The sequence below is a fragment of the Corylus avellana genome, chromosome 3 (assembly GCF_965113065.1).
Source record: "Corylus avellana chromosome 3, dhCorAvel1.hap1.2, whole genome shotgun sequence".
NCBI classification, from domain to species: Eukaryota; Viridiplantae; Streptophyta; class Magnoliopsida; order Fagales; family Betulaceae; genus Corylus; species Corylus avellana.
This window is the reverse complement of record NC_142492.1, coordinates 1525277-1544667: the sequence shown is the minus strand read 5'-3', so window position 1 is coordinate 1544667 and position 19391 is coordinate 1525277. Positions and strand designations below refer to the sequence as shown.

At 34.3% G+C, this 19391-nt stretch overlaps 2 protein-coding genes across 2 annotated transcripts; both read left to right on the top strand.

Annotated features, from left to right (window-relative positions):
- Positions 1-5008: 5008 nt before the first annotated feature.
- On the top strand, positions 5009-11902 carry LOC132173375 (glycerophosphodiester phosphodiesterase GDPDL3). The gene is made up of 9 exons (XM_059584860.2): positions 5009-5266; positions 6105-6398; positions 6747-6862; positions 6997-7498; positions 8280-8318; positions 8466-8750; positions 9550-9692; positions 10502-10985; positions 11291-11902. The coding sequence occupies exons 1-9, from the start codon at positions 5128-5130 to the stop codon at positions 11593-11595; spliced, it is 2307 nt and encodes a 768-aa protein (XP_059440843.1). The 5' UTR covers positions 5009-5127; the 3' UTR covers positions 11596-11902.
- Positions 11903-14047: 2145 nt separating this feature from the next.
- Positions 14048-16549, top strand: LOC132174588 (exopolygalacturonase-like). Its single transcript, XM_059586223.2, has 4 exons — positions 14048-14188; positions 14368-14682; positions 15436-15948; positions 16322-16549. The coding sequence occupies exons 1-4, from the start codon at positions 14048-14050 to the stop codon at positions 16547-16549; spliced, it is 1197 nt and encodes a 398-aa protein (XP_059442206.2).
- The last annotated feature ends 2842 nt before the right edge of the window (positions 16550-19391 follow it).

The window sequence follows — 19391 nt, the reverse complement described above, 5'->3', positions numbered from 1 at the left end:
TTTAAAAAATAAAAATAAAAAGTCATTATACTTTATTTGAAAAGCCTATATAGTTTTTTTTTTTTTTTTAATTTGAGTTTAAATCAAGAAAAATAATATGAGAACGAAGGAGTATAATATCTTATGTTTTCATTTTTGAAAAATAAACATTTAAAATAAGATAAAACAAATATACATGCATGGTAAGAAAATAAAGTGAAACTACTTTTTAAAGCTTTAAAAAATAATAACGAGAAAATTGTTGCAGGCTTTGCTATCAACTCCTCCGATTCAAGAATAGCTCCTAAGAAATGGATTTTTTTTTTTTTTTTTTTTTGTTATCCAAAGTTAGTCCTAACAAGCTCATTCTCAATTAGTCTTATGGATTAACTAAAACCCGCCATATCTAAATGGACGAGCGCACAAACACTAGAAAGACATTATGTGTATGGTATCAAAACCTATTTCACTTGAATTTTTAACACTCATTTATTCATGGGAACTAATGAACATTTACATAACAGAGTGAGAGACACAATTAAATAAATTATCCTATAAACTCCTCCCTAACCAACTTAGCATGAAAAAACACTCCATAACGAAAAGGAAAAGAGCTCATTCACACGGTATACATAATTCTAACCAAATACTCTTTCTTTGCAATTTCTTAAACTCGTAGTTTTCTCTAATTAACACTAATTTAAGTATCATAATGACCCCACTAAAACCCTGCAAAATACTTTGTATTTGACCTTTGTTCTTCTTTGCAGGTTACCCTAAACATTACATGGTCACGAACTCTAATCATCATAAAACATTTGTAGGCCATTGATTAGGAGAATAATTGTTTGAGATTCATTTGAACGTTTGGTACGTTTGAACAAAGAAGAGTTGCCATTAGCACACAAAAATCCCCTAAGTCTTCCCCAAATGTAACGTAAAATCCCTTTCCTTTGAATAATTCTTCCCTGGCCCTCAAACGCGGCTTTGAGTGCGTTCCATCAATCAACCCCACCTCCAACGTGACCTCCTGCAACTTTTTTAATAAGATCTAATCCGACGATTTAGCTGACGTTGACCAATCAGAGCCCTCCGTCCTCTTTCCTCCCCATGTGCTACCATATGGCTTTATTTTTCTTGAGAAACTTCCTGTCCTTTTTTTTTTTATTATTATTATTATTAATTAGTCTGTGATCTGTGGCTGTTTGAATCAGTAATAGAGAAACAGACAATCCTCTCGGTTTTGTCTCCACAGTTTGACTACGTCGTCCCACTTTTTATAATCGTTTAATTTATAATATTGATTAGGTACGTAAGAGTTTAATTGCACTTTTTTTACTAAACATGACACGTGTCTTGTTGTTATTGGTTCTACCGTTAGAATTTCAAATAAAAATTTAAGCCAGTGAGTTATTTGCCGAGAAATGATAAGCTTTTTTTTTAGGTAAATATTATTTTTAAAAAATCAAATAAGAGAAATAAGGATTACTTTCTGTTTTTTTTTTTTTTTTTGAGAAGATAATATTCATCTAGTCTAACATTCTCCTTATTTGTCACTTATACTTGCAAAATAAAGTTTTAAGTCATTTTTTAAATTTCATAGAATTTATTGCAAATGAATGCTACTATATGGACTGATGATGTTTTTTTTTTTTTTTTTCAATGTGTACTGATAATTAACGACTATAGTTATAGTAAATCCAACTAAATTTATGTGGAAATTAGAACCATTTACTTTATAACTACCTTCAATAGTTGTTTCAAATGAATAGTTTAATCGACTGAGGACCACACCTCATAAAATAAAGATTTATAGTTCAAATTTTCTTGTTCTGTTTCATCCCCTTGTGCAGACATATATAAAAAAAAGAACCCGTAAATAATCGTATTGGCTTTGCCGAAACAAAGTTTCATGTTCTTGTTAAATACTATGAAAAAGTACACAAACGCTCAAATTACTATGCAATTTATAATTTTTAATTGAATCAATGTTTGTTTTCAAACTACAGAAAATTGTAATATATCAATTTGATCTCAAAATTACATAAATAACCTTACTTTTTTATTTTTTCAAAAAAAAAAAAAATCCCAATCAGCTAATCATTAAGAACTTTTGGACTCCAAAATTAGCTTTAAGGATAAACGTGAATGATTCACATTGCTTTCTTCAACTTTAAGCTAAAGAATCTGTACCCCGTACCTTTTTCCACACATGGAAAGTTATTTTTTATGAAAGGAAAATATAAAGTTTCGGAAAGAGGATATCCTCTAAATCTCCCTTTCTTTTAATTTACAGACCTCATAGTTTATGGGTCGGAGAGAGACTAATCCTGTTAGCCTTCTTGCTTTCTATTCAATGCACATCAAAAGAGTACTCTTTTTCCCCGGCAGATGGTCCCTCCTCCCACCCACTTGCGCTGCGAAAGTTATTTTTCTGTCTTTCCTTGCTGCTTCGGTGACAGAAATTGATGTTTGTGTGTGTCAGCGTTTGTAATTTATTTATTTTTCATTAAAATGAGAAAAAACAAAGCATTTTAGATTCCATTTTCTCTTAAGCTCATTTGAAAAGTATATGCTCACATAAATGATAGTTCGTTTATGTGATCAATTATTTTAAAATTTTCAATTAATAATAAATAATTTATATAATTATTTAATTAATATTTGGATATTGCTTTCTTAGATATAAGATCTGAAAACACGTAATTATTTATACTAGGTCGAAGGAAATTCTTCAAAAAACTTTATCCTTTAATTAAAATATGAGTAAATGATATAGGCAAACTTCAAACTCAAAACTTAACTTTAATATCATATAAAATCACTATTTGTTATAAAAACTTAAACCGATTTCTTGTTATGATATGAGTAAATTTGAAGTTGTTATGACTTTGTAAATGACTGGCATGTGCCATGTGGACTATTAATTACTCTTTTTCTTTTTCTTTTTTTTTTTGAAAAAATATAATTCAACCCTTCAAATTATCATCTATTTTCATTTTAGTCTTATAATGTTCAAAAAGTGATAAAGTAACTTCCAAACTAGCAACTAGTTACAATTTGGTCACTTCGTTAGTCATTACCTTCAAATATGATGAAAAATTCAATATTGCGTTGTTTTGACAAGATTAAGTTACTAAAATACCATTTTGAAAAAAAAAAAAAAAAATCAATTTAGAAAATGCCTCCCAGAACCATGGGGGGTGGTCGGTGAGCCAACCCTAAACCACCATGTTTTTTTTTTTTTTTCCTTCAAAACGACATCGTTTTTGGGATTGCATTTTTTTAATTGATTTTTTTTTTTCTTTTCAAAATGACATTTTAGTAACTTAACCTAAAAAATGCACTATTTTGCATTTTTCATCCTATTTGACGGTGTTGACTAACATAGTGGTCAAAATGTAACTTTTTGGTAGTTTGGGGGCTACTTTATCACTTTTTGAACATTAAGGGACTAAAATGAAATGTCTGGTAGTTTAGGGGGCTAAATTATATATATATATATATAAACAAAAAGGCAAGCGGATAAATTCAACTATAACTATTTTATCTGAACGTAATTATAGTAGTACATATTCGTTGGAAATTGCACAATAGTGATCTAGACGGTGAAAATTACATATGCTCTCTCAAGTATAGCTAAGCTATAGGCTTATAGCCCGTCCCAACCCTAATAAGACTTCAATAAAAATCAATGTAATTTACATTAATTAAGCATGAAGATTTTTATTGCAAAATTCAAATCATGCCTTAATATGCACCCAAAATGCACGGAAATATAAAAACATTGTTCTAAAATGATTGTGACATCAAAGATATTTATATTTTATATACATAATAATTCTCTAATATAACGTTCGCCGAAGTTGCAAAAGGCAGAGGATGCTGAATAGAAAGCTACTTTTGAAAGCTAAACCCGTTTACAAATTTGTTGTTACACATTGACTCCAATCTTTCATAGTCTATGCCCCCAAAATTAATTGGTTTTATGTGGCGGTGGGGTTCCTACGGTCCAACACTGAACGTAATCGTTTTGCGCGTTTTGGTGACATCATACCCTTGGTAGCCAAATCATGGGACGCCACGTTGGCCTCTGCCAGATTGTTGATGGCCACGTTGTGGGGCCTCTCTAGCTGTCATCCAATCAGAGGTTCGCCAAATTGGTGAACGGTGAACCCCTCCACAGGCCGGCTTGGGTTCCAGGCTCGAGCTAGGACTTGCAACATTGACTGATTCCGTCTCCGTGTCGTGTTGTTGGGTGAACTCCACCAAGACGTTGACACCTGTCGACTTCCGCAGTCCAGCTTCATTTGTTAATTTATTTTTTTCTTTTCGAAATAAAAATATTAACCACACAAAATAAATAAAAAGGAAATGTTATAAAGGCCAACTATTTTGCCCGTCTAATTTTTACTTTTTTGTTTTTTTTTTTTTAATTTCAAAAAAATAAAATAAAAATAAAAAAATGTCCAAAGCAACAAATGATCAAAGAACTCTATCATTTATGGTTCGATAGTTTATGGTTTCTAGAGATTATTTATGTGTTTATTGTCTGTTCGATTATTTTGATTTTACTTTTTCATTTGCACTATCTTTTACGATTGAGTTTACTTAAGGCGCCGACTTCTTAGTTTAGTGTTACGTTAAAATCTGTTTATTATGTTACGAAAACGTAATATTAAAAAAAAAAAAAAAAAAAAAAAAAAAAACCATGGCAAACACATGGAGGCTCCCTCTCCGAATCATTAATCCCTAAATAATTACGAATGTCCAAAGACTGTCGTTGACAAAGTCTCACATCAGAAACCGCTCGGCTCCTCAGGCAGGCTCGAGCCGCCTGTTTCAAAAATCCAAATAAATACGTTTTTTTTTTTTTTATAAAAAAAATTATTGATTAAAATTTAAAGTTCTGTCCGAGTCAAAACAGTATACGTACGCGTAATTATAAGAGTGCTTGACACTAATCGGACAAATAAAAAAATAATGTAAAAAAAAGGGTTTATATATATTATATAAATGTAAATCCAGAGAGTCCAGCCTGAAAAGCTTCAGAGCTCACAAGTTCTCTCTCTCTCTCTCTCTCTCTAAGCGAAGTGAATCTGACACATTTTCCGATAAAACCTCATCGCCGGAGATTACCGAGTTTCGATGAGTTGCCGGCGAGCTTTTCCAGCAATGTGTAACTCACGCGGTGGGGCGCTCTTTCTTCTTCTGCTACACTCAGTAGTAGTAGCTCTGGTCTCGGCTCAGGGATCTAACAAGACCAGTCTCTGGCCTACACTTAGTGGTTTGTGTTCCGCTCAAACTCTCTTACTTTCTCTTTCTCTGTACTTTTCCTTTTTGAATTTTATACTTGGTTTTTTATTTTGATTTTCTGCTCGCTTATTTTCCGTCTGGTTTCCGAGAAAGTGAAGCAAATTGAAATTTTGTATCCTTATGTTTTTAGTTATTGAGCTTCATTTTGATCTCAAAATCTCGTCTAGTTCTCTTATTTATTTATTTATTTATTTTTACATTTATCTTAGCAGCCAAATGGAGGATTTTCTCTCTTATTTTCTGTTTGGTTGGCTGGTGGCTGAGAGAACTGTGGAAAATAAAAGGAAAAAAGAACGTGAAGCTTTTTTTTTTTTTTTTGGTCCTTTTTGCAATGAAATTGAAAACTCAGAGTTAAACTTAGATGATTTGTATTAACTAAAGTGAGGAATTTCCTAATACGTGAAAAATCTTGATTTTGAAATATTTGATGCGGAATAGCTAGATCCATCTTCCGCAAGAAAAAGAAAAAGAACAAAGAAAGAAAAAGAAAATCGTGTATTTTTAATTGCTGTAAATTTTCATTAATAATCTCACCGTGTAAGCAATAGTTTTGTTGGCTGGTTTATGATAACTTTCAACTGTGGTTCTGTTAGGTCCTACATGGAAGTAGAAGAAATTGACCAACTTTCTGATTTCAGAAACAGAAAAGAATGAAAATGATGCTGAGATGAGAGTGCATTTGCAATTGTTTTCTAAAACATTTCCTGAATTTAGACTCCTTTGATCAGGAAATGTTAGAAAGTCCGTTTGTGATTGTATTTGACCACATGTTCTGTGAGCTAACCGATATAATTATGCTTAATCTGTAGGTAAGCCGCCTTTGGTCATTGCACGTGGTGGGTTTTCGGGGCTATTTCCTGATTCCAGTTCAGTTGCCTATGCTTTTGCACAGCAGGTTAGTTTGCCCAATGTGATCTTATGGTGTGATGTGCAATTGACGAAGGATGGTACCGGGATTTGTGTGCCAGATGTCAAGCTCGAAAACTCTACAGACATTTCAGTTGTTTTCAAAAACAGGAATAAGGTTTACGATGTTAATGGAACCCCTACCTCAGGCTATTTTTCTTTGGATTTCACCCTCAAGGAGCTATCAAATGTCGTTCGTAAGTCTGAGTTTTCTTAATCCGATTTTTTCCTTCACATTTGGGAATGGTTACTTGGATGCACTGTGAACCAAATATGATGCTTTGATTGCCACATTTTTCTTTACAGATAGTTGGATATCATAATTGTTTAAAGCTATTCTTATGAAAGTAAGGAAATATGCGACTGAAAATGGACTATTAAGATGAACATATTACAAATGTTATTAGACTGATGCTCTCCCCCCCCCCCCCCCAAAAAAAAAAAAAAAACCAACATTGTTGTAGTGGTTATAAGGCTGTTTTGTTGCTTATTTAATATAATATTCTACATTAACAATTATTGCAAATTTCTCTGTTTCTAACCAGTAACTCAAGGCGTCTATTCTCGAACTAATAAGTTTGATGGCAATGGCTTCCAAATTCTCACTGTTCAAGATTTGGCTAAAGCATTTAAACCGTCAGGCTTATGGTTGAACATTCAGGTAAATGAAAGATCATAAACTGTGTCTGACGTTAAACTAGTATCTGCTCTTCTTGTAAGATGTTTCTCTAAACATGCTGGATCTGTCTTCTCAGCTTTCATTTTGACCAAACCTTTTGTTCTATACTTTTGCAGCATGATGCATTCTTCACAAAACACAATTTGAGTATGAGAAGCTACGTAATTTCTGTGTCAAAAAGTGTAATTGTTAATTATATTTCATCACCAGAGGTGAATTTCCTAAGAAGTATTACAGCACGATTTAATCCAAGAACAACAAAGCTAGTCTTTCGGTTTCTAGGACAAGATGAGACTGAGCCTTCATTGAACAAGACTTATGGTTCTCTCTTAAATAATCTTACATTTATCAAGACATTTGCCTCTGGAATTCTTGTTCCCAAGAGTTACATATGGCCTATGGATGAAGCTCTTTATTTACAACCTCATACATCTGTTGTCACGGATGCTCACAAAGAAGGGCTTGAAGTTTTTGCGTCAGATTTTACGAATGACGTTCCATTTAGCTTCAATCACAGTTATGATCCAGTAACTGAGTCCTTGTCTTTCATTGACAATGATGACTTCTCTGTTGATGGTCTGCTGACAGACTTCCCAATTACTCAATCAGTTGCTATAGGTAAGTTATTTTTTTCAGCTTGGTAGAAATAGAGTTCACCTAAATATCATGCATATGTACAAATTTTTAAGTTTTTGGTTCAATATGAAGTTTTTCTAACTGTTTTGATTTGTGCACCTTCTGAATAAAACTTGATTTGGCTACCTGAACCCCTTGACGGATGTATTGGATTTAGATCAAATCAACAGTGCTTCTAATTCCAACTTTGTTGGATCTGGCTACCAGGAACCTTTTATAGATTTTTCCTTGGCCTGTGTCTTGACCTTGTAGCACTACAATGTGAAATGATAGACTCATTCTTTGTTGCACTCATTTGATATCAGTGTGCATTTCTAGATCACCTTGAACGAATTTCTGTGAGCTATTTTGTTCTAAACTGGTACTATTTCTAGCTTCCTATGCATTCACAACTTATCCTAAATTTTCATGAGAAGTTAAATTTGGAAAACAGTTTACTCATTTTGGAAAGTTTTCAATTTCATTCTCAGACCTAGGACTGTCTTTAAGACAAATGTTCTTAATCAGGTTATTATGGAAGTCGAATGGATATTTATCTCATAGTATTTGCATGTGATTTCTTAAACTACATGCTACAATTGCATTTTCTAAGGATAGAAGCATTGAAATACCTTCGCATATGATTGCATGTTATTTTGTATGTCTTTTCACAGTAATGGCTTGATGAATCTGACATAACTAGTTGGTTTTATCATTAAATTACTGGCTGCTTGTTTCAGTAAATATTTTCTTCAAGATGCTGATCCCTCTTCTCATACTGCAGATTCCTTTGCTCACCTTGGCAAAAATGCTTCAACACAAGGTATATCACACTATTGCATAATAAAACCTTTGATTCTTTGTTGCTCATAACTGATTGATAATGTTGTCTTACTGTCTGTTCCTATGGCAATATTATTTTCAGAATATCATTGTTAAAACTTTTTCTTTCACCTTGCTCGTTATCCAGCGAAGCTTCTTGTTATCTCTAGATATGGAGCAAGTGGAGATTACACTGGTTGTACAGACTTGGCATATAAGAAAGCTATTGATGATGGTGTAGATGTACTTGACTGTCCTGTTCAATTGACGAAGGATGGGACACCATTTTGCTTAAGCTCAATAAACCTGATAGATAGCACAACAGTTGCTCAATCACGTTTTAGCAGTCGTACAACAACTATTCCAGCGATTAAAGCTGGCACTGGAATCTTTACATTTAATCTGACATGGAGCGAGATTCAAACATTGACACGTAAGTAGAATTTGGTTCTCATTTACTCACTCTATGGTGTAATATTCCTCAACCCCCCTCCCCACACCCCCCAAAACCTAGAATCAATTAGCTGAAACCTTTCATGCTTTTGAAAATGTTAACTTCACAACGGCTTTTGTTACCGAGACATGAACATCCTTTTTTCTACCCAAATTATAACTGGTGGAAATGGTACTACCTTCTAATACACTTCAATTTTATGCGATTTACATGTAACTAGTGAAAATATTGTGACTTTATTTTCATCATTATTCTCTGCATTAAATGGATGATTATGGTTATATAGATTTTTATTAGTGAATCACACAGACCATGCAACTATGGGGTGAGGTATAATCAGCCAACACGTACAAATTGGCCTTAAACTCATTGAGAACCACCAATCCATACAAAATGTATATAAAAAATATGGGAGTTTTGAAGAAGAGTCAGAAAGTACATTTTTCTACTGCTTTTACAGGTTGAGGATATTAATCTGTTTCCTAACCTTTTGGGGTGCTGTATAACATTTTGGAAAACTTTTTATTTTATTTTTTATTTATATTTTTACCTTAGAAAAGGAGCACAAAGAATGACCGGAGTTGAGACACCCTAAGTCCTTATGCGTCGAGAGGTTCCCTTCTCATGATTCATCTGCTTTCCCTGTTTCAATATGTGCTGCTGCTGCATTTTGGTTCTCGGATTCTGTTGTATTTTTCTGAAGAGTAATAACTCGCAAATCAGTCTGGATTGTGTAATTAAATCCCAGTATTTATTTATTTTCTGTAAATTCCTGCAGCTTCAATAGCAAGCCCCTACTCGAAATACACATTGTTCCGGAATCCAAGGTTCAAAAATAATGGAAAGTTTCTAACATTGTCCGATTTTTTGGCCTTGTCAAAGGACGCAAGCACTCTTCATGGAGTCTTGATCAACATAGAGGTGAGTATTTGCCATACCTATATTCAAAAAAAAAGATAAAGGGAGATTTTAAACCAAAAATCCATGATTGGTTATTTATTGGGGAGAGAGAGAGTGCCATGCCTATTGCAGCATAGCACCTTCCTAATGCCCAGGCAAGTGTAGTCTCCCCGTCCTACACAAATTGGATAATTACCAGTTGGGATGGCCCCAAAGAGTTGGCTGGATGCCAGTACAGAGAGTTGAACTCGGGACCATGATGAGAAATCATGAGTTCGAGGAAACCCCTTGGAATTTTCAACTTTTGTCTTGGTAGAACTTATGTTTTCTTTCTTCTGTACTAATGTTGAATTGTTCAGAGTATTTTCCGGGGGGCGGGAGTGGTATGTAGCAATGGTTTTCAGTTGTTTACTCTCTGATTTTGCTAAGTCAATATGTTTCTGCATGTCTATATAACATTGCAAAATGTGTGTGAACTGTCGTGTCTGACATCTGCTTTCGGTCCATATTACCTGCCACATGCATTCCTTTTTCAAAATCTTGCTGACCAGTCCTTTCAAATCAAAATTTGTATCATTAGATGTAGTGCTTCAACAATTGGTTCCCCGCAACATTGTTGATGCCTTATCTACTGTGTACCCGCATCCTCATTTGTTTCAAACAAATAGAAAACTATGCTGCAATAATGCGGAAATTATTGTGTTTCATAATTGTCAAGAATGTGTGAATGTACATTATGCGCAGCATCAATTGAGAAATGAAGATTCTCCCTATCCTGACTCGACTATTTCTATTTATGATGCCATTTTAATCTGTTCTGTTTCTTTCAGCATGCGGCCTACCTTGCTGAGAATCTGGGATTAAGTGTAACTGATTTAGTACTCGATGGCTTGAGCAAAGCTGGCTATGATAATCTGACATCCCCAAAAGTTATGATTCAGTCCAGTAATAGCTCTGTTCTAATGAAATTCAAGGACAAACATAACTATGATCGTGTATACAAGGTTGACGAGAATATTCGTGATGCCTCCAACTCAGCTGTTGAGGACATAAAGAAATTTGCGACTGCTGTGGTTGTCGGCAAGGAGTCTGTCGTTCCTGAAAATCAAGCTTTCCTCACTGTTCTAACTGATACTGTATCGAAGCTACAATCGTTTAAGCTGCCTGTTTATGTAGAACTCTTCAGCAATGAGTTTGTGTCTCAAGCATGGGACTTCTTCTCAGACGCAACTGTGGAGATCAACTCATATTTCAAGGGATTCAAAGTTGATGGTATCATCACAGATTTCCCTAAGACGGCTGCCAGATACAAAAGTAAGTTGATACTTATCATTTGACGCTTTTTAATTAAATGATGCACAAAAGTAAGTTGATACTTATCATTTGACGCTTTTTAATTAAATGATGCACAAACACATCAAGCGTTTTGTGAATAACCTCGGTTAAGAATTGCATTGTCATTACTCCTATGTTTCTACACAATTTTGACACACTTCTACTAATCAATTCAGCTGTCCTATGAAGGGGTTTTTTTTATTATCTTTTGTGGGTTGGTCCTATAGAGCGCTATCCAGGTTTGTGTGTAGTTATTGATGCAACGGTGCTTCAATGTAATGCAGGAAATCGCTATATAGAAACGGCCATCAATGACACACCTGCTTACATGAGCACGGTTCAGCCTGGAAGTCTCATGCAACTCATCACTTCTGATTACCTGCCACCAGCTGAGGCCCCGTTCCCTCTCCTGTCAGAATCAGATGTAGCGGAGCCACCTTTGCCCAATGCTTCAGAAAAAACCCCAACTTCCGGCCCAAGTGGTGTACCTGCGGCAGTTCCTCCTTCGCCAAGCGGGCAGCCTAAGATTGTATCAGGCTTCCTCCTGCCATATCTGGCAATGCTCCTTGCTGCTCTTTTTCTAATTTGAACAATGTAGCATGCTCGCTCACTCATTATTTTGTGATCGTGTATTTTCCCATCTCTTTGCTTGGATTTCAAGTAGCTTGGAGCTTTCTTCCTTGCATGGCAGCAAGGCTAATCCAAATTTTTCCAGTCGAGTAGTGAATTCTTTTTGCGTCCAAACACTTTAGGCATGTTCATTCTTCCCCCTTGTAATTTGAAAATAATTTATTCGGGTCTGCAATTTGTATTTCTGTTTTGTAAAATATACACACGATTATTTTTTTGGTTTGCATTATGTACGAGTAATGGAGCCATGGAGGCATTGCATATCATTGTATTCTCTACTGTTTTTAGTAATTTAGACAGCAAATGTTACGAGTGTTTATGAGGCCTACCCTATCCAAGCAGAGGGGTGGGTCGGACTTCTAGCTGGCATGTCCATATTTCGTAGGTTGCTTGCCATAGAGCTGACCGCTGAGAGGCCACCAATTGTCAAAATCCCAAAGCAAAGTCGATGCATAACTAAAAGTTTTAAGGTAAAAAATAGGAAAAAAAAAAAGTTTGGAGGGAAAACTTTTCCCGGAACTGCCATGACTTTTGTAATGTTTTTTCAAGTTTAGAAGTTTGCAATATGGGTATCCCGTATCCGATTTATCAGTTTTTTTCAATCACTCTCCTGTGTTAGGATTTTTGGTTTATTCTTAAAGGAAGAAGCAAAAATGACCAAAATATTCTCATTTATAAAATAAAAAATAAAGGAAGAGAAAGAACCCCTCTAATTGCAAACTTTTCATTTTTCTTTTACCTTTCTAGATTTCTTTTAAAAAATTTTAATTAATGATATATTTGTACTTTAATAAATTTTACAAAAGTATAAAGAACATTTCGATTTTTTAGCTGTTTGAATTAATGAAAAACCCTAACGATAGAGGGTATTGAAATGGGCTCATACATCGGACACCCCACATTGCATGCAAAAAGCCAATAACAGTTTAGAAAATTAAGTAAAGTTTTTCAAAGTTTTAAAAATGAGAAAAACACAATAAAGAATGATTATAAAGTTTGGTAATTCTAATCTCTACTACCTTTTTTTTCTTATCCTTTTCTTTTCTAAATTAGGTCGGACAAAATTTGTCCACGCCCTTTGTCCTCCAATTTCTTATTAAACTAACAAGTTAAATTAAAAAATGTCAATTTAATAAATTGCTTCGGAGAAAACTTGGTCCAACTCGCTATACGTTTTTTTTTTTTTTTTTTTTTTTCCTTTTCCAATGTAAATGAGTAAATGTGTCAATTATGAATAAGAAATGGAAACTTCCCATTTAATAAATGCAAAAATAAATCTCAAGTGAGAAATGTCTGATATAATTGATATGGAAAGTAGTGAGCGTTAGGTCAAAGCTCCCCAAAATGATCAAAGCCTCGCCGAATGATGTCATAAATATGCATTTAAGTTTAGAATTCAATAATACAAGGTCAATATCCTGAATATTCTCTCATAAAAGGATCATATTCATGTATGGAATCCCATCTTATGGTAAGTGTTTTAAACTAGGAGAAATGCCTTGAATATTTCCTCATTATCAGCATATGTCAATGCTCCTCATGATTTTTCCATTTTCCACAAAAATTGCTAGATTTTCATAAAAATCCCTAGATTTTTTCATTCTCTCTTTTCCATCCACTTTAATTTTATGGTACCATTATCTCACCTTAATGATGTGGCAGTACTAATCCGTCCTTAATTTTTTTTTTTTTTTTGCTTTCCTTTTAGAGTCAACTATTAGATATGTAGTTGTGCGGACATATAAAAAAAAAAAAAAAAAAAAAAACTATTAGATATGTAGGACCCACATTTTCACTTATGTGAGTAGAATAAATCCAATTGCTTGATTTTCAAAAGATGAGGTTGGAAAATGATGAAAGAATATTAAATAGCATTTATTTTTTATTTTTTTTCAACTATGGTTTATTGGCAGTGTCACGTCACGAGTGTGGGATAGTAATAGAATAAAAGTACTGTTTCTAGCATTATCGGTTAAAGTTTGAGGCATCTAGCCTGAATTATTGAAAGTTTAAAATATGCTAATTAATTGGGGCAGTTTTTATTTTTTTTACAAATAAATTATTTGAAAGATGTATATTGGCGCCATTATAGATCCACTTAATCAAGTCATTTATTGGTTTTTAAAAAAATAATAAAGTCATTTATGGTTATTATGGCTGCTAGTGTTCTTCACATGGAACATTGGCTGTTACCTAAATCAGGTTAATGCATTAAAGTCAAAAGGGATTTCGGTTTTAGGAGAAAATTGTTTTAGGCAAAGCAAGTGTATCAAATCATATTTACTATATAATCATAGGATTTGTATTTTCTTCCATTTATATCCATTAACACTCGCTATAAGAACCCAGAAACCATATCAAATTCAGCAAGACATTCAGTTAGTAGTGGTCAAAAAAAAAAAAAATCAAACATGTCTTCAATATCAGTTTTTCGTTTTGTTTGCTTCATGTTCTTGGTAGCATGGATCACTGAAGCTGGAGCTGCTGGGAAAATTGTTTTTGATGTGACGAAATATGGTGCCGTTGCCGATGGTATAACCGATAACAGTAAGGTAATTATAACGGTTTCAAAATATGCGATTTGGTCTGCGTTTTTAAAAATGTGAAGATCTTTTCACGTTTTTAAACCGTACCCATTGTCTGTTGCGTGAAAATGTGATCTTTTTGACGTTTTTTTAAAACACTTTTTGCAATTTTGTTTGAAAATAGTTTTGTCATTGTGTTTTTGCAGGTTTTTCAAAAGGTATTCAACAAAGCTTGTCAATCCGAAGGATACAATCCTGTCCTAATCCCAGACGGAAAATATATGCTGGGCCCAGTACAGTTTTCAGGCCCATGTAAGGGCCCAATGGCATTTGTGATTAAAGGTGCCCTAATATCTCATACTGATGTTGGATCTTATGGTAGCAGATTGTACCATTGGATCACCTTCAATAGCATAGACCGGTTGGTAGTCGGCGGAGGTGGGTCGTTGGATGGCCGAGGTCCCTCTGCTTGGGCCCACAATACTTGCAGTAAAAGTAAAAGCTGCGTGCCTCTTCCCTCTGTAAGTGTTCTTGATTCAACATGCAAATCTTAAATTTGTCTGCCAAATGCTGTAGCCTATAATTATGGGCTTGTGTTATATAAATGGATCCGAATCCCAGCAACTGCTCTACCCGAATAAGGGGTGGCTTGCTCAAGACCTGCTTGGGCAGGCACGCCCTAGAAAAGTTCTCTCACATTTATTACCTAACAATTCTGAGTAACAAAATTGTTGGAGAAATGCTATTTGGTATGCTCATCTTTCTCATATTAAATGGTGGATTGAAAATGTCACTTCAGTGAAAAAATATAAGAGAAGAACAAAAGCATATAACATTTCTCAATAACATAACATTTTAATTCTATGGTACTCTTCCAGCATTCCTTGCAATTAGCTGCCTGATTTGCATGCAGATGAGACTCACCTTCCTTGAGCAGTATGGGGTGCAGTCCCACCTGCATGGCCGTAACCACCTTAGCCCTTGAAAAAAAAAATAGACCTTAAAAATTATTTTTGCCCCCCAAATATTATTTCTAAAAATTTTGCTTTCCAAACTAAAATTTCTAATTCTGCCCCTGCCCACCTGGCTAAGGCCAGTTGGGCCGTGTAGTCCTTACTGTCAGATTCAATTCGGACAGCTAATTGAAGGGAATTTTGATCTATGGTAAAAATTTTACAATTCTGTTTATGTGAATTAGGGTTTTTACTTTTTCTTGGGGCCATTTTATTGAACTATTGCTCATAAAAAATGTGTTTCCCTAATGCTTTTGACAGTCAATGGGATTCAATTACGTGAACAATTCACGGGTAACTCACCTGACATCAATCAATAGCATGGGTGTCCATATGAACCTTTATAGATGCTCCGGCATGAGATTTGATCACATTCATCTAATAGCGCCAGAAGACAGCCCCAACACCGACGGAATCCACATTGGGGAATCGACTCATATAGACATATCGACAGCGGTAATAGCCACCGGAGATGACTGCGTTTCCTTGAGCCCTGGTTGTTCAAGCATAAACGTTACAAATGTTTGGTGTGGCCCCGGCCATGGAATCAGTGTCGGAAGCCTCGGTCGGACGGCTAATGAAGAAGATGTCAATGGACTGACTGTGACTAACTGCACCTTCGTCGGCACCCAGAATGGGTTGAGGGTCAAAACATGGGCTAGCTCTTTTGCAAGCAATGTCTTCGATCTTACCTTTCAACAAATTCATATGGAGGATGTCTATAATCCCATCATCATCGATCAACAATATTGCCCATATGACAATTGTCAAAAGGTACTTTCTTGTCTAACTAAGTGAGCATGCATGCATGCATTTAGGTTGTCGACCCCGCCGCTTATTTGGGCATATGAGTTTCATAGCCTCTTTTTTTAAGGTTCTGTATATATATATTTTAAAAAAATTTCAAACCCAAATAGTTGTGTCCATAAACTCACCATTTTGTTTTTTTTTTATTTGGGTTAAAAAAATAATGTGAGGGGGTTTTTTTTACCATTATTTTTTTTTTAACCCAAAAAATATGGGTATTTTAGTAATTACATTGAAAGCATATGTGTTGTCAACGAACTAAGAAATATAAATAGTTATTTGATCCCACGTCTTCTATTTTTAATAATAGTTATTCATTTCATGTACTTTTTGTGTATAGGGTAACTCCCAAGTTCAGATTCGGAATGTAAAGTATATAAACATTAAGGGAACTTCGAGGTCAAAGATTGCAATTGCTCTAGAATGCAGCCGAAGTAAACCTTGTGAGAAGATTGAGCTCAGTGACATCGAACTCGTTTACTCCGGTACGGGAGGACCGGCATCTTCCTCGTGCAATAATGCCAATGGTGCTGCTTATGGTCCACAAAATCCACCCTCTTGCATATAGCAATCTGCTTTGGTGCTTGCAGACTAGCTAGCTTGAATTCTAACTAATGCAAGTATGATAATTTTAAACACACTATGTAGATTTGACACAGTTTTTCTCATTGACCCGTTATGTAAACAACCAGCCCTTTCTCTAATGAGGAGGAGCAAATAACTCTGTGATCCTAAAAACCAGAATGTTTTACAGGCTATTGAATCATGTATTGGTATCCAAAAATCTCTGCAAATTAATCAAGTTTGTATGGCTTTCATATATATATTCCTCTTCTGAAATCTTAGTAATAATTTTTTGTGGCAGGAAGCGTTTGGCATTGCAGTTTCATAGACAAAACTGTGATTTTAAACAAAATCGTAGAAAATAGATTGTTTGGAATTGTATTTTTAAAAAATTGCCACTTGAAAACGCAGAAAATTTGTATTTTTCAAATCATAGGTAAAAACTAAAAAGGTTTATTTATTTTTTAAAACACATAATTATAAAGGTTAAACTGCGATTTTGCTAAACATTTAATTGCATTTAAAAAAAATTATGTTTTCATATTAAGCATTTTAAAATTGTTGTTTTAAATCAAACTTAAATAGACGTAAGTGTTGGAAGGATGTTTATGTTTAATCCATGAAAACATAATGTCTTCATCAGAGAAAGAAACTTTCCCTTTTCTCCTTTCTTGGAGTTAAAAAGGAAAACAGATTAATATTAGGCTTGTCAATCAATGAAAATTTTTAGTATTTTTCAATTACATATTGACACGTGTCAAGAAATTGTAAAGAATTATTGATATAGTCACTTTTGGCTTACAGCCAACTCCCTGGATAATAAATAGTCCTTTTTAGGGATTCGATGAGTGGGTTTTTGCTGGTTTACACACTAAAGAGCAATTGGGTTTGGCTTTTGATTATTTTTCACCGAAGAAAGTAGCACCTTCCTTAATACAGGGCACTATAAGATCTTATAGTATTGACTAAATCATTAAACTTATCTCTTTTTTTTTTTTAATTAATTTATATATATATATATATATATATATATATATATATATATTTTATATGTTTTTATCAGAAGTGGTGATTTAATATAGTATTGTCACAAACATAACGTAGAGCTTATTCATTGGTATTCATAACTTTTTTTTTTTTTTTTTTAATGAATAATCTCCATAACAAGTCCAATGGTAAATTTAATAGTCACATCATTTTTGGAGGGACTTAAAAGAGAGACAAAATGAACTTTTAGAATTACTCTCACATCTCTTGGTAAAAAATTTGATATTCCTAGCATTTTTCTGTAACAAAGTTCTGAATTTAAACCTTATTTTAGTTATTTATTTTTCATTTCAATTAAATATTTTGCATGCCTCTCACAAGTCTACCGGCCTACTCGAGAGCACTTAAATGTCCCTTGCAAGTTGCAACATAACCTAAGAAGTGGGAAATTCAAATGAGGCAAACACTTTTCATTTTCTAGTTGAAAAAGCAAGGAAATGGTGCAAACATCATCATTCGTAATCCTAGAATCATCATGGAAGGAAGATTCATGTACAGAAGTTTGAATGGTTTCCAAAAAGTCTACAAGTTATTGCATTACAGACTTTCCATTTTAAAGATCATCCAGTTAAAAACAAAGTCAATTCCTCTCTTTTTTTTATTATCTAACGGTCGTCTCCACGTCATGCTTTTCTCTCAATGATGTCATCCATGGACTATGCCCAAAAGCCCACCAAAGTAAAGCCCCATGTTAATTGAATCCGTGGGTTAATTATGTAAGTTGGTTGATGGCAACATAAAGCTGCACAGTAGCGAAAGTATGTGCATTTGAAGAACATCATCATCTTCTTGGTAAACAAGGGATGTTTTGAAATTTTCTTCCTTTCTTTCTTTTTTTCTTTAGTAAAGGATAAGAATGTGGTCCTAATCAAAATTCTTCCCATTGTTGTCATTCATATATAGAATCATTTTTCAAATTCTTTGATTTTACACAATGGAACTGTTGATGATGGTTGATGTGAATCATGTGATCAGATGTTTGTGCCTATGAACTTACTATTATTAGCATCAAGGGGTCTTGCATGGATTAAATCTTATCTTAATTATGTGTATATAAATTTTTAGACACCCTCCTATTGTAAGTTTATTTTTATGGGTAATTTATATTAAATGTTTGTATTATTTGGTATCAAAGCCAAACACCTCATCACAGGATCGAATCACAAAGGAAGTGACCTATAAGGCTATAAGCCGGGTTAAAACTTTAAACATTGATAGGTGAGTGAAGCTGCCAAAAAAAGAAAAGAATGTCATTGGGTCAGTATCGATAGAGTGTGCAGTCGTGGACATTGGCTGCGGAAGCGTAGTCGTATGTTACGATCCTTGTGTCCCACATGGGTTAAGTCAAATTTTAACCATGAGTATATAAACTCTTGAGCACCCTCTCTTTATAAGTTGGTTTTCAAGGGCTAGTTTTACACGACCCTCCGTTTATAAGTTGGTTTTCAAGGTAAGTTTTACCCGATCTTTGTATCAAAAGGTAAAATAAAATAAAATTGTATTTTTTTTTTCTTTCTTTTTTTGGTTGAGATAACCAAACTCCAAAAGAAACATCATTCTCCTTTGCTTGAAAAGTTGAAAAATTAATATCCGACCCTTGTATATGTGGGCCCATATTCAATGGGCCTCACACAAAAACCATGCTGGACCCGGACCCGGACCCCAAATGTGGGCCCATATTCAATGTCACTCAGGGTACATCATCGACACGCGATGCTGACGTTATGCACAGGAATAAACAACTCCCTGGAGCTCACGCAAGCTAATTACCATGCTTGTGGGTCTCATTTGGCCGCCGA